This window comes from Hypanus sabinus, chromosome 3 (genome assembly GCF_030144855.1).
Source record: "Hypanus sabinus isolate sHypSab1 chromosome 3, sHypSab1.hap1, whole genome shotgun sequence".
Lineage (NCBI taxonomy): Eukaryota > Metazoa > Chordata > Chondrichthyes > Myliobatiformes > Dasyatidae > Hypanus > Hypanus sabinus.
The window spans coordinates 131774484-131787558 of record NC_082708.1 but is presented as its reverse complement, the minus strand read 5'-3'; the positions used below and the strand labels follow the sequence as shown (position 1 = coordinate 131787558).

Below are 13075 nucleotides of genomic sequence, written 5' to 3'. Positions count from 1 at the left end.
ACCCTTTGTTTGTAAAGCTCCTTACTAGGAGTGATCGTATATTTCTTGTCAATCTCTTTAATTTTATCGACCAATAAAAGTTTCCTTCTTAATGCGTTTTCTCAAACCAACGGAATAAGAGATAATCTGTCCACGTATATATGCTTTAAAAGTGTCCCAAAGTGTTCCGCAAGAAATATCATCCGTGGAATTAGTTGAAAAGAAGAAATCGATCTGTTCCTTCATAATTTTAATAAAGTCCGGATCTTGCAGTAAGGTAGAGTCAAATCGCCATTGCCTGGCATTAGAAACTGTATCCGTAAATTTAATAGACAGCTTTAATGGAGCATGGTCAGAGATAGCTATAATATCATTATTACAACCGATTACCGATGGAATAAAACAAGAGTCAATAAAAAAATAATCAATTCTCGAATAAGAGTGATAAACATGTGAGAAAAAAGAAAACTCTTTGTCGTTAGGATGCCGAAATCTCCAAATATCAAAAACTCCATTATCAGTCAAAAAGGAGTTAATACAAGTGGTTGACTTATTGGGTAAATTCTGAATAGATAAAGATTTATCCAACAAAGGATTTAAACAACAATTAAAGCCACCACCCATTATTAACTTATATTCATTTAGATTGGGTAAAGAAGTAAATAAGGACTTAAAAAAATCAGGACAATCCACATTTGGAGCATAAACATTAACCAAAGCAACCTTTTTATTACAAAGTAAACCCGTAATTAACAAAAATCTACCATTCGGATTCGAAAAGATATCGTGTTGAACAAATGCAATAGAGGAGTCAATAAAAATTGAAACTCCTTTTACTTTGGCATTCGAATTCGAATGATACTGTTGACCCTGCCAAGACTTAAAAAAGCGATATTTGTCCTCCTTCCTCACATGAGTTTCTTGTACAAAAATGATATGAGCATTAAGTCTTTGGAATATTTTGAAAATCTTCTTTCATTTAATCGGATGGTTTAAACCATCAGTATTCCAAGACACAAAATTAATGGTCTGAGCCATAATTCTAAAATCAACCCTTTGGTATAAAAAGGGTTAACCAAATTATAAACTCATGCACCCAGAAGAGGAACAAAAATAAAGAGCGGACCCGGAAGTGACGACAACGCAGACATATTTGAAGTTCAAAAACAGCCCAAATGAAAAAACTAAAACAAACTGGTAAAGGAAAAATAAAATTAGAAAACAAACTAACCCCCACCCCTACAAGAAAAAGATAAGAAAATGTCAAAAGGCTAGAAAAAGATAAGAAAATGTCAAAAGGCTAGAAAAAGGAAAAAGGATTACCTCTACCCCCTTGTCAGCGGAAGACCACTCCGTATATAAAGGAAATATATAAAAAAAACCACCCCGACTTTAAAAATTAAAGTCACTATACTAAAAACCATACTTCTTAATATAGTTAGTTGTAAAAAAAATAGTCACTAAAAGCTTATAAATTGGGCTATAGCCCAGACAAAACAAAAAATATTTAAGCTATGATAAGTGATGCATTGTAGGAAGAAGACAAGAGAGAGAAAAAAATAACGCCATCTTAAACAAAACCAAAAATATTTTCTTCAAAAAACCACCATCTTAATAAAAAAGAATTCACCTTCAAAGGGTTAAAAATACACCTTCGAAGGAACAAAAATAATAGTCAAGAATGTAATATAATGGTTAAAGTGTATAAAACAGAGCGATTAATATGACGAAAACACACTTTAACTTAAATATAAAGTATAGGATAAACCTACACCAATAACCAGAGGCTAAATCTGGTTTAAGAAATCGAGAACCATCTTACACGATCAGGATCACTCAAATATTAGAAACTAGTGTCTGTAGCAGTAGGGAAGTTCTCGTCTAGATAACTTTTCGCTTCGGATGTAGAAAGGAAAACCTGGCGTGGAGCATTCGGCAGAGAAATTCTAAGCTTCGCAGGGTATAAAAGCGCACGTTTTCGATTTTTCTCATAACATTCAGACATCAGCGGTTTAAAAAGAAGCCTTTTCTTCATAACTTCAGGACTAAAATCTTCAACCAAACGGAAATAGTAATCTTGAAATTTAACCATTCCTACCCGCCGAGCCGCACGAATAAGTTGTTCTTTGTCATGTACATAATGAAACCGGACAATTACAACCGAAGGTTTAGCTGTAGCACTCGATGATCGACGCCGAATTCTATGTGCGTGATCCAATAACGGAGGATTATTTTGGAAAACCGATGGAAACGCTTCTTTTAATAGTTGAGCAAAAAATTTTGAAGGGTCATCTTTTTCTATGCCGTCTGGGAGACCAAGTATACGTAGGTTCTGTCTTCTGGACCGATTCTCAAAGTCGACACTCTTGGCTTTAAGTGCTTCCACCAGTTTAGTGGTCGAAATTAAATCCTGTTGCAGTTTTTCAATAGTCAAATCTCGTTTCCGAGCGTCTTCTTGCAGAGATGCGATAAGAACTTGCTGCTGATTAATTACTGAATCCGTCTTAACCATATAATCTTGAAAAGCCTTTATATCTTGTTTGAAAATTTGTTGTAGTTCAAACTTTTTTATCCAAAACCTCCATAAACAGTTCATAAGTTAATTGAGTGTGTTGCGGATGAGCTTGCTTCTTTCCATTACCGTTAGATCTAAGAGACATTTCTGTTTGCATATCTTCAAAAATTCACAATAAACTCTTAACAATAAGTTCAAAAAAATAGCAAAAAACTTTTGGTGTAGGTAAAAATAAGTTGAATAAGGGTGATCAAAGGTTAAAAAAAGTAAAGGTTATGGAGCGAATCTAAAACAGTACTCATTCCATGAGCGTCTCCCGCTGACCCAAGGTACATTATCAATGTAGGTATACATTATACAACTTGAGTTTAGTCTCCTTACTGGCAGCAACAAAACAATAAGCCTAAAGAACCCATAAAAAAGACCAATAAACACTCACTGTGCAGAAGGGGGGAAAAATCATGCAAACAGTGAAAGTAAACAAATAGCATTTAAAATGAAAGTGAGTCTTCAGACGTGAAGCCTCCGGAGCAGGCAAACAGCCTCAACCTACTCTGTACAATCGAGCAAACATCCAAATCCACAAACGCAAACCCTGGAGCACACAGTATTGGAGTATAAAAGTTGCATTGTTTGCTGTGTAACCAAAAGGATGTAGTCAGCTTTGAGTTTGCTATTTGCTATGCATGTATCCAATTTAGTAGGAGAATGAAATCTTAAGAATGTAGAAGACAATGGTGTGTTAATGAGAGGTAGCTAAGAGATGTAGATTAGAACATGATTAAGTCAATGGGTAGAAACAATAGTGGCGGATATACTTGTGATACGCAACTGCAGACCGATTGGATATGCTAATGCAACTAAACCAGGAGTTTGCTATAAAAAATGCTATGTACAAGGATCGGTGGGCAATCAGTGACTAGCTCAATGACTGTCTCAGCTTTGATTTGCAAATTAAAGTTTAACACTTCTTGAAGAATCTTCTGCATCTCCTGGTCGTTTGTGGGGCACGAGAAACCACGACAACAGCAGCCTCAGGCTCAATGCAGCAAAGAGCAGAATAAATATCACTGGCCCAATCCCCACTCTGCCTTTTCAATCCATCTGGCCCAAGTTCAAATTGTCCAACCATTGGGTTGTTTCTTGCTGTAAGATCCCAGCCCTATTGCATCGATAGACTCTGGGCCTGAACCCCTCTGCCACATTCTGGCCCATATCTAAACTTTACAAATTGGCCCGGTGCTTAGATTGATCAAACTTCACTCGCGGTTTAAGTGAACAGGCCTCAAATAGGCCTCTCCACTTGCCCTGACCTCCCCTTGCACCTGCACGCTTTGACTCTTGACTCAGCCTCACTTTTACTAATCTCTTCATTGAGTGTTTGCAGTGATCATTTATCTTTTATTTAAAAACAGAAAAAGTGTAATTACTTAGTTGCAGTTCTTGTTTTGTTAACCACCAGTAAGTTGTTGCCCAACTTCAGCAGCGCTATCTTTTATCAATGAGATGGAGGTGCGTTTGGACACAGCGACCTCTCCAAAGCCAACCAAAGGAGTTTTCCAATTTCTTTTTTTTTAAAAAATGATAGCAAGACAATGCTGGACTCCAAGAACATCAGGTACTGCAGGTCTACCCCATCAGTGAGCTGCTCGTTGGCAGAGGTGCTAGATTCGTAGACTATGTTGCTGCCTGGAACAGGAAGGCTTCAAGTTGGTGTGCGAAGGTAGCATGCAGTGTAACCATGGGTGATTGTGTTTGACATTTCTCTTGTGATCGCAAGACCTTGTTAGACTTTCATAATGTAAGATGCCACAAGCCTGTTTCCCTTGTTTGGTATCATTGGAGCTGTGTGGCCTCTGTTTTACCAAGGTCTAGGCCTCAAGCTGCGGACTTGCCTGCTGCTGCAGCTCAGGAGAAGAAAAGCTGGAGGCAGTGTAGCATGGTGTTGGTGCTCAGTTGGGTGCTGGCCTGTCCCATTGGTGCTGCCCTCTGGTGTTCAATCAGTGGAATGACAAGCTGGATAGCATGTGTATGCTTGCTGTGCACTGCTGGGAGGTGCATTATCAAATTGTGTGACATGTCACTCAGGGACTTGAGCTATATATGTTTTTTTGCTCGGTATTTTGAATGTGCTGTGACTACATTGCACCTTGGCGCTAGAAGAATGTTGTTCCGTTTGGCTATATTCATGTATGGTTGAATTATAATTAAACTTGAATGTAATTTGATCTTAAACTAATGGTTCTGCACAACTCTCCTAAATAGCTGAGTTCTACTACTGATTACTAATTACATCATTGACCACACTTAATGGTCTATATTTGTGTTAAACCTACTCCACTGCCAAGGAATTAAATATTTTGATTTTTTTGATACTCTACCAAATATACTTAAGTCAAAGGTGCAGGAAAACGTTCCTTAAAAGCAGACACACTGTCAATTTTTGCTACAAAACATTTTTTTTTAAAAAAGGCATCCTTTGGCATTCTCAATATTGGCAAAGAAGAGAGCTGCCCATGCATTAATCTGGGTTGGAACTAATCTAGATAGCTGGTATGGGCATTGGTGTTCAAACCATTTGAAATATTTTTGAAGTATTACTTTCCATGAAAATTAATCATACAAGATGAAATGAATCTTTAAATAAGGCCTGAAAGAAGCTTAAAAGGTTAACGCGTAATTATCCACTTCTAGTTAAGGGTTAAAGATCAAGCTTTAAGTCTACCAATCAGAGCACACAGGAATCAAGCCCTTGGCTTGGAACCAGTGCGGAACAGATTTATTCCCAGAAACAAAACATTTCTTTGAGTAAGCCCTTCTGATTCTTGTGGCTTTTCCTCTATGTAAAGTAGAAATTACGCGCAGAAGCTAAATATTGACAGAGTCAGATTGCTGGATGGGGGTGGGATGATTAATAGTTGGCAGATTATTGGTGAAGAAACCCAGGAACATTTTATTTCCATTCATGTGTAGTAGCATTTTGCTTTGCAAAGTCCTTATCTACACTGAAGCATCATCAACTGGTCTGGCTTATAGGAAGCTCTTTAGAGCAATCTACAGCCCCTAGCTCTCCAAGTGAAGCACAGTGGAAGTCAGCACTATAACCAGTTTCAGGGACTGGGGATGTTTAGAACTGCTTTAGGTGGCAGTCTGATGGTTAGGCGTGGACCTTTGTGGATCAGGATTTCTCCTAAATTTGTCCTTCAATACCCATCAGCAATCCAGTTTTCAAAAGGTCTTAAAAAAAATCTCATCTGAGGGGAAAGTTGAATCCAGCACCAACATGCTTCCTGGGAGTAGGCTGGCTTGCTGACACTTGCCTCACCTGTTAAATCTAGAAGTACACAGGTTGGAAACAGGTTAGATTAGGTGCGATATTCCTGAAATTTTTAGCACCTCACTCAACTCAGCAGTCTGTGCAAATTAGGATTTAACACAATAACTGTCATTCTAGGAATAAACACGAAAGGATTTGGACATTTCTTGATATAGAAGAAAAGTGAACTAACCTGCTAAAAACAAGGAACTGAAGTGACATTACCTGATTTCGGTCTCGAGCATTTGCATATCTGAACCTCTGGATATAGTAGAAGACCAACCAGGCAAGCGAAATGATCATCAAAACAATAAATGAAATCGACACAAATACAACTGAGGTACGGCTAACATATTTTTGTAAATTACGTGTTCCAATCTTTATGTACATCATAATGGTGATATTCCTTTCAAGTAGGCTCATAATCTCACGTCCTTTTAGTTCAGGAATCATAATGGCAACAATATCTCCTGTACCTGCAAAAGACAAATGGGAAACAGTGAAAATTAATTCAGAATGAAGTTTACAGAATTACTTGTCCACTATTCCACAAACTATTCTTTTTGTAACCCACACCACCAAAACATATTTTTCGGAATTACAGGGACAATCAACAATACAGCAATTCCTTGTACAGTGAACAATGATTTATAATGACAAGGTTCCAATTATTGGGCTATCCTCAAACTGGTATTTTTTTTCAGTCTTCAGTCATCCAACATTTACAGGAAAACATGCTGCAAAAGTGGGTGGGGGGGCAGGGAATTATCACACAAACTCACCTGATCTGGTATAATCATTCTGTGTTGTAACAGACACATTTGACTTGCTCTCGCTCAGTGAATTATGTGCATTTCTGCACAATGTATTTCTCCTTCTAGCTACCGGTACAGGTGTATAATTGAGCTTTGTTCAGCAAAAAATCGTGCAATGTTGCAATGAAATGCTAGGGTAAAATGAAAATCCTGTTTTCTCTTCCTGCTCCAATGTTTTATAGCTAAAACCCAAAGTTCTGTGAGCCAAATCATGCATAATTTAAACCAATGCCCTCACGTACATTTTTTTGCTAATCCTGAAGTCAGTTACCTGTTGCAAAACCCACCAAATTTGCCTCAAGCAGAGGAGCCTCTCTTCAGAAGTTTAAGTTTGAGATATTTTGAAACAGTTTAATCAATCAAAATAAACAAAAAAATTAGGTTAACATACATTACACGGTAAATTGCTGCAACTTTCCAGGGTGTTGTGAAAACCACAACTGGAGTTTTTGTATTTAATTCTGGTATTCATATGCAAGGTCACATACAATATCCAAGTTCCCAGGTTGTTTAAGGGTTTTATTCCTGAGAATGGTTTGCCAGTTCATTTCTCCCGAAGTCAGAATGTCCATTTTCTCTGATAACCCACTTAAATCTTGCTTTAAATACACTTTCTGAAATTCTTTCATTTCACTGAATATTCACTATAACACTACACACAGTTAAATTAGTGGAGTATGGAGTATATACTATATCCAGTTATTAATGAATCCCATGAAACATTTTATTACTATCTGGAAAGTTGAAGTTGCTAGTAATGCAAGTTACAAGAGCCTCTATCATACTTACATATGAACTTTTTCAAATAAAATATCCTTGAATAAATCCCGATATGAAGCTTTGGTGAGCAAGTTGAATCTACGTTCACTCAAGTTCAAAAGAATGAGAAATGAACTCATGAAAACATTAAAAAAGGGGATGTGCTGGAGCTTTTGGAAAGCATCAAATTGGACAAGTCACCAGGTCGGACAGGGGCCACGGCAGTCGCAGTCCAGAGAGAGCAACCGACCGAGCGAGGAGCCCATCCTCCTTGTAGGTAGGTAGGAACTATCCGCCAACAAAAGTTTGGCTCGAGGGATGACTTTCAGTAGATCGCAGCAAGATAGCTGCTCTGCTACTTACGAAACCGAGCCCGAATTAGGTTGTCTGCGAATACTTTAGCACCGGGTTGCCCACGAACATTTGGTGTGCTAAACAGGTTTAGAGGCAACGCCCATCTGTCCGCGCTCCAGACCAGTAGCAACAGCACAACATGTCAGCCGCGCGAGGCCAACCAGTGATCCCTGGTGCTAGGGTATCACTGCGTTTAGGCGACTGATAACCTCGCATGCGTTCAAGTTCAACAGTGGGCGTGACAGGGAATAAGGAAAGGTGCAGCTGACTCACATTGTTTCATATCACCAAATCAAATTGTTTCCTCGTGGCCCAGTAGCACATGCTTTGCGGCTCAGTGGTTGGGGATCACTGCCCTAGGTAACCTCTGAAATAAGTACATGTTCACCACAGCATTGTGGGCCGAAGGACCTGTATTGTGCTGTAGGTTTTCTATGTTTCTATTTTCCAGAAATCGACAAAGTGGATGCCCTCACGGGAAAACCTAGCACAAGACAGCATAGCTTCAGAATGAAGGATCAGCAGCGATGAGCAGGAATTTCTTTCTCTGAAGGTTTTAATTGTTCAGAATTCTCTATGCCACAGCTGTGGAAGCCGAATCATTGAAGGCCAAGATAGGTAGATGTCTGCTCTATTGAGAATTAAGGTTGATGATGAATAGGCAAGTACGTACAGCTAAGACCCAAATCAAATTAGCCATAATTCCACTAAAGGAAGGATGAATGACCTGGGATGGATGGGGTTAAGAGGGGTTGGAAAGTTGTAAAAGGACCATGAGCATAGACAAGAGTTGGCTGAAATGGGGTGGTGAGTTAATGCAAAGCCTAATAACAGAGTACTGCAGATTGCTTAACAATGCACATGTGCAGCTTAACACTCTGTTGCCAAAAATAGGGCTTTGACTTACTAAAAGTGCCTACCAAGAAGTCACCAATATTTGTGCACAAGTTTCTGAATCAATTTTGCCAAAGTAGCAGATGTCATAGGAGGTAGAACACAGTATTGTCTTGTTATTTTAAGCTGCCTCTATCTCGTTCTTCTAGTCTAACAGGTGTGATAAATTATGTGGATTAAAAAAAAGTAACCGCTTATGAAAAAGACTCTTCCACTAAATAGTTAACCTAATCCAGGACTCTCCTACAGATATTCTGAACATTTATATTAACAGCAATCTCACCTTCATAAAATGACTTCAAAGCGCTTTCACAATTCTTTTTTGAATAACTTCTAACAATTTTAATTAAATATCAGATGCCGTCTTTTGCTTCAAAAACCCAAGTGGCTTATTCAATTGATTCACAGAATCTTTATAATTACACCCAACCCTTGAAATGAAAAGCACATTTCAGCATAGTGCCAATTATACTTGGTCTCATAGTTTGATAATATACAAGGTCCTTTGCCCAATTTCATATTTATTACATTTATTTGAATATTTAGTTCAAAGTAAAACAGACAGTGAAAACAATGTTAAAGAACAGCACACAGTTGGAGAAGCTGTCTATCATATGCCATGATAAACCCAAGCTTTATCTACTAGGATCAACAGAATTTAAATGAATCAACAGTGCATACTATTAAAAAATTGCAAAAGATTATAGTCCTGAGAATTCAAGAGACCCTTTGGTGCTAAGAATTCTTCATTTAGATGAGGCTGAAGGACTCCTTAAACTTTGGAAATATATTATGTCCGGTACAAAGAGATCAGTTGTTGACAGCCCTGCAATTAGTGCTAGAACCTCATCTTTTATGACACATGGCTATAAGTGGAGGAAACAGATGCTGCCTTAGCTGCCAAACTTTGTTTTTATTATTTCTATCACAGGCCAGCTGGACAGATTTGTTCATTGCTTTAAACAGCAACATTTGAAATTACAGGGCTTAGAGGGATTTACTGATGTGGCTAGTACAAGCCACAATGGCACATCTCTCTAGTATAAACATATATTCAATACACACACTCAACTGTGAAGAAGCAGGTTTTTTTTAAATGCTCCATGAAAATGTATAATGGCATTTATTCAACCAAAGAATTAGGTGACTTCAGGGCTTAAAAAGATAGGTTAACTCATTTGCTTTGTGCAAATACCTTGGACTTTAAATGAAAACTAAAATTTAAATGCTCTAGAAGCATAAAAAGAACATTTTTCTTTGTCCATGGTATGATGTTCTGATAAGAAAGTCTGGGCCACAAGTGTTTGAGGACTGGCCACTCAACTCATATATACTGGAAGAGAAGGAATTCCTTTTGAAAAAGAGCCTGCCTTTCATAACTCTTCTTGTGTTTGACTGTGCGCAATACAACACATTAGTCATTGTGCTTTGCTGATCCTAATATAGCTCAAATACACTTTTACTTCCTACCATGCCATCTGCACATTTTATAACAATGGACATGGTGTTAGTGGGAGCTTTGAGCCTTATAATACCAGAATACTCCACAAACAGGAAGAGAATGCAATTAATAAAAGGAAAGGACAGAATCTGACACAGTTACAGAAATAAGAGGCCTAAGAGGAGGTCAAATCATCAGCTTTGAATGATAATCAGCTCAGATTCTGGTCCAAAATTATCAATGACTACAAAGGCTTCCCCACTACAGAAAATGATACTGTGAAGTTAGCTGGGAAAAGGATGAGTTTTAAGTTATGAGAATGGGAGACAATCAAGCTTACTGTTAACCCATCAGGTTAACTTTTAGAAACCTCAATAAAAGCCTCAACTTTTAGAAAGGGTTAGATCAATTCCCACCACGTAGCAGAGATCTCCATGAGGAAGTGATCAACAATGCAAAGCAACAGATCACCTCCTCGCCAAGCCTTATGGGGCACCTACAAAGTATATCAGTACTTGCAGCAGGAGGAGACAGATAAAATGATGAATCAGTTCATTTCATCTCAATTTCATTTCATGTTTAAGTCTCCTTAATTTATGAAGTCAGGCCATCAATCTTGGTACCAGGTTTTCCATAGGCTTAATGCCATGAAAGATCTAAGCTTTCAGACAGCTTTACTTCTATCAGGCAACTCGGGGTGTAACTGGGTAAAGTAGTTGCGTGAAAATTAACAGCTTAAACTGCTTATCGTAACTAGGAGGTGGATAGCAATGCTTAAGTTCACAATTTCTCTTCAATACTGGTTAGAAGAGATGCTGAACTATCCTCCATCAGATTAAGTCAACAGCCCTCCCTTATATCATGTCAAATTTGTTATTTTGTTTCCTACTTAACAGTTAAAAATTGCTTCCTTTGGCAGTAATGTGCTTTGAGAAGCTTGTAACTTATATCACAATCCCAAGTTCAATGTTTCTATACTAAAATGTAAAACTTGGAAGAAAATTGATACATATTTAAGGCACTAAATTGAATAAATATTGGCTCTTACTACAGTTCATACTCAAGAGAATATCTTCAATACAAAACTATTAATAAATTCAACAAATAACGTAAGAGTGGGCTGTGGAGTTATTTTGACTATGCAAGTGTTTTTAAATAGACTCAGTAGAAATATAATGAAAGGAGTTCTGAAGAACAAAGCAAAATTAACTATATCTGACTCAAACCTTATTAAAAGTATCAAGTTCGGATCAGTTTAACCAAGGAACAAATCCGATAAAGAACACGTTATCCTGTATTGCTCCATAAGATGCTGCCAATCTATCCTGTGATTCCTCCACGTACCATATTTCAGCTGCTGTGCTGCACTGAGTACCTCCCTCCATTGCCTCCATTACTCGATCCCTGCCAATAACAAGCCACGTTTGGGAAATGGAGCAAAGATTTCTACAGAAATGAGAAATTGCGGGAAGAAAAATAAGCAAAAAGCATGTTAAACTGTAAAGATGCCATCACAGACCACAAAGCATGATAAAAATAATCCACAGATAGAAAAGCTCAGAACATAAAGATGATACCAACAAAAAATAAAAATCGCACCTCTAACAAGGCAATGCAGGTAAAGGTCTGCAACCTGGAAAGGGGTAAAGGGACCTTCAATGGAAGCTCATAGAAGGAGGCACAGGACTGCGCATCGAGTTCTATTGCGCTGAAAGAAACCCTTCAGTCAATTGGGCCATCAAGTAACTATCTATACTAATCTCATTTCCTAATATTTGTTACAAGGCCTTCTACACCTTGACATTCTATTCTTCATCCAGATGCTTCTTAGATGTTGAGAATATCTGCCTGCACTGCCTTTGCAAACAGTACACTCCAGATTACGATGACTCTCTGGGTGAAAACGGAAGTCTTCCACAGATCCCCTCTAGACTGGAGTTACTCGCTCTTGTACGCGGATCCTGATTAATGAAGTATAGCAACCACCCCACTTGCCTTGTTCACCAGCCTATGCACCAGTACTGCCATCTTCATGAATCTTTGGACTTGACCACCAAGATCTTTATTCTTCAAAACTCCAGGGAGGCCTACCATTCATGGTATATCTCCTATTCTTACTAGACCTCCAAAATGTGTCACCTTACACTTAAAGGTTAAATTACATCTGCCATTGCTCTGCTAGATTTACCAACCTTTTAATATTATTTTGTAGCCTAAGACTACATTCAATATCAACAATTTTCTCAGAGGAAAAACAACCAGAGGCTGATTGGTATGCCTACTAAAGTCCTTGGTATATTGAGAAATCTGATAGAAAGACCAAGCACATCTTCTGAGTAATATGTAAAGTTTTAGAGATTGGAACCAATTTTTTCCAGTCTATCCTTAAATAGCACTTATCAGAACACCTTTCTTGATGCTTACCAAGTGTTTAGCCATCTGTATTTAAAAAGAGGACATCGGACAATTGCTGGCTCTAAAAATGACAACACTGGCATCAATCAGTTTTCGATACTCATTTAAATCATCTTATTCCTAATCTCCATGTATTCCCAAAAGACAATACACAACCATAGAAACATAGAAAATAGGTGCAGCAGTAGGCCATTCGGCCCTTTGAGCCTGCACCGCCATTCAGTATGATCATGGCTGATCATCCAACTCAGAACCCTGTACCTGCTTTCTCTCCGTACCCCCGATCCCTTTAGCCACAAGGGCCATATCTAACTTCCTCTTAAACATAGCCAATGAACCGACCTCAACTGTTTCCTGTGGCAGAGAATTCCACAGATTCACCACTCTCTGTGTGAAGAAGTTTTTCCTCATCTCAGTCCTAAAAGGCTTCCCCTTTATCCTTAAACTGTGGCCCTCGTTCTGGACTCCCCCAACATCGGAAACAACCTTCCTGCATCTAGCCTGTCCAATCCCTTTAGAATTTTATACATTTCAATAAGATCCCCCCTCAATCTTCTAAATTCCAGTGAGTATAAGCCTAGTCGATC

General features: G+C 38.3%; 1 protein-coding gene across 1 annotated transcript in view; it reads right to left on the bottom strand.

Moving 5' to 3' along the window:
* rnf150a (ring finger protein 150a) overlaps positions 1-13075 on the bottom strand; it is a 104467-nt gene that overhangs the window by 71366 nt on the left and 20026 nt on the right. The window contains exon 2 of the mRNA XM_059965154.1: positions 6036-6286. Within this exon, the coding sequence (XP_059821137.1) occupies positions 6036-6286 (251 nt within the window). The remainder of the gene's footprint in view (positions 1-6035; positions 6287-13075) is intronic.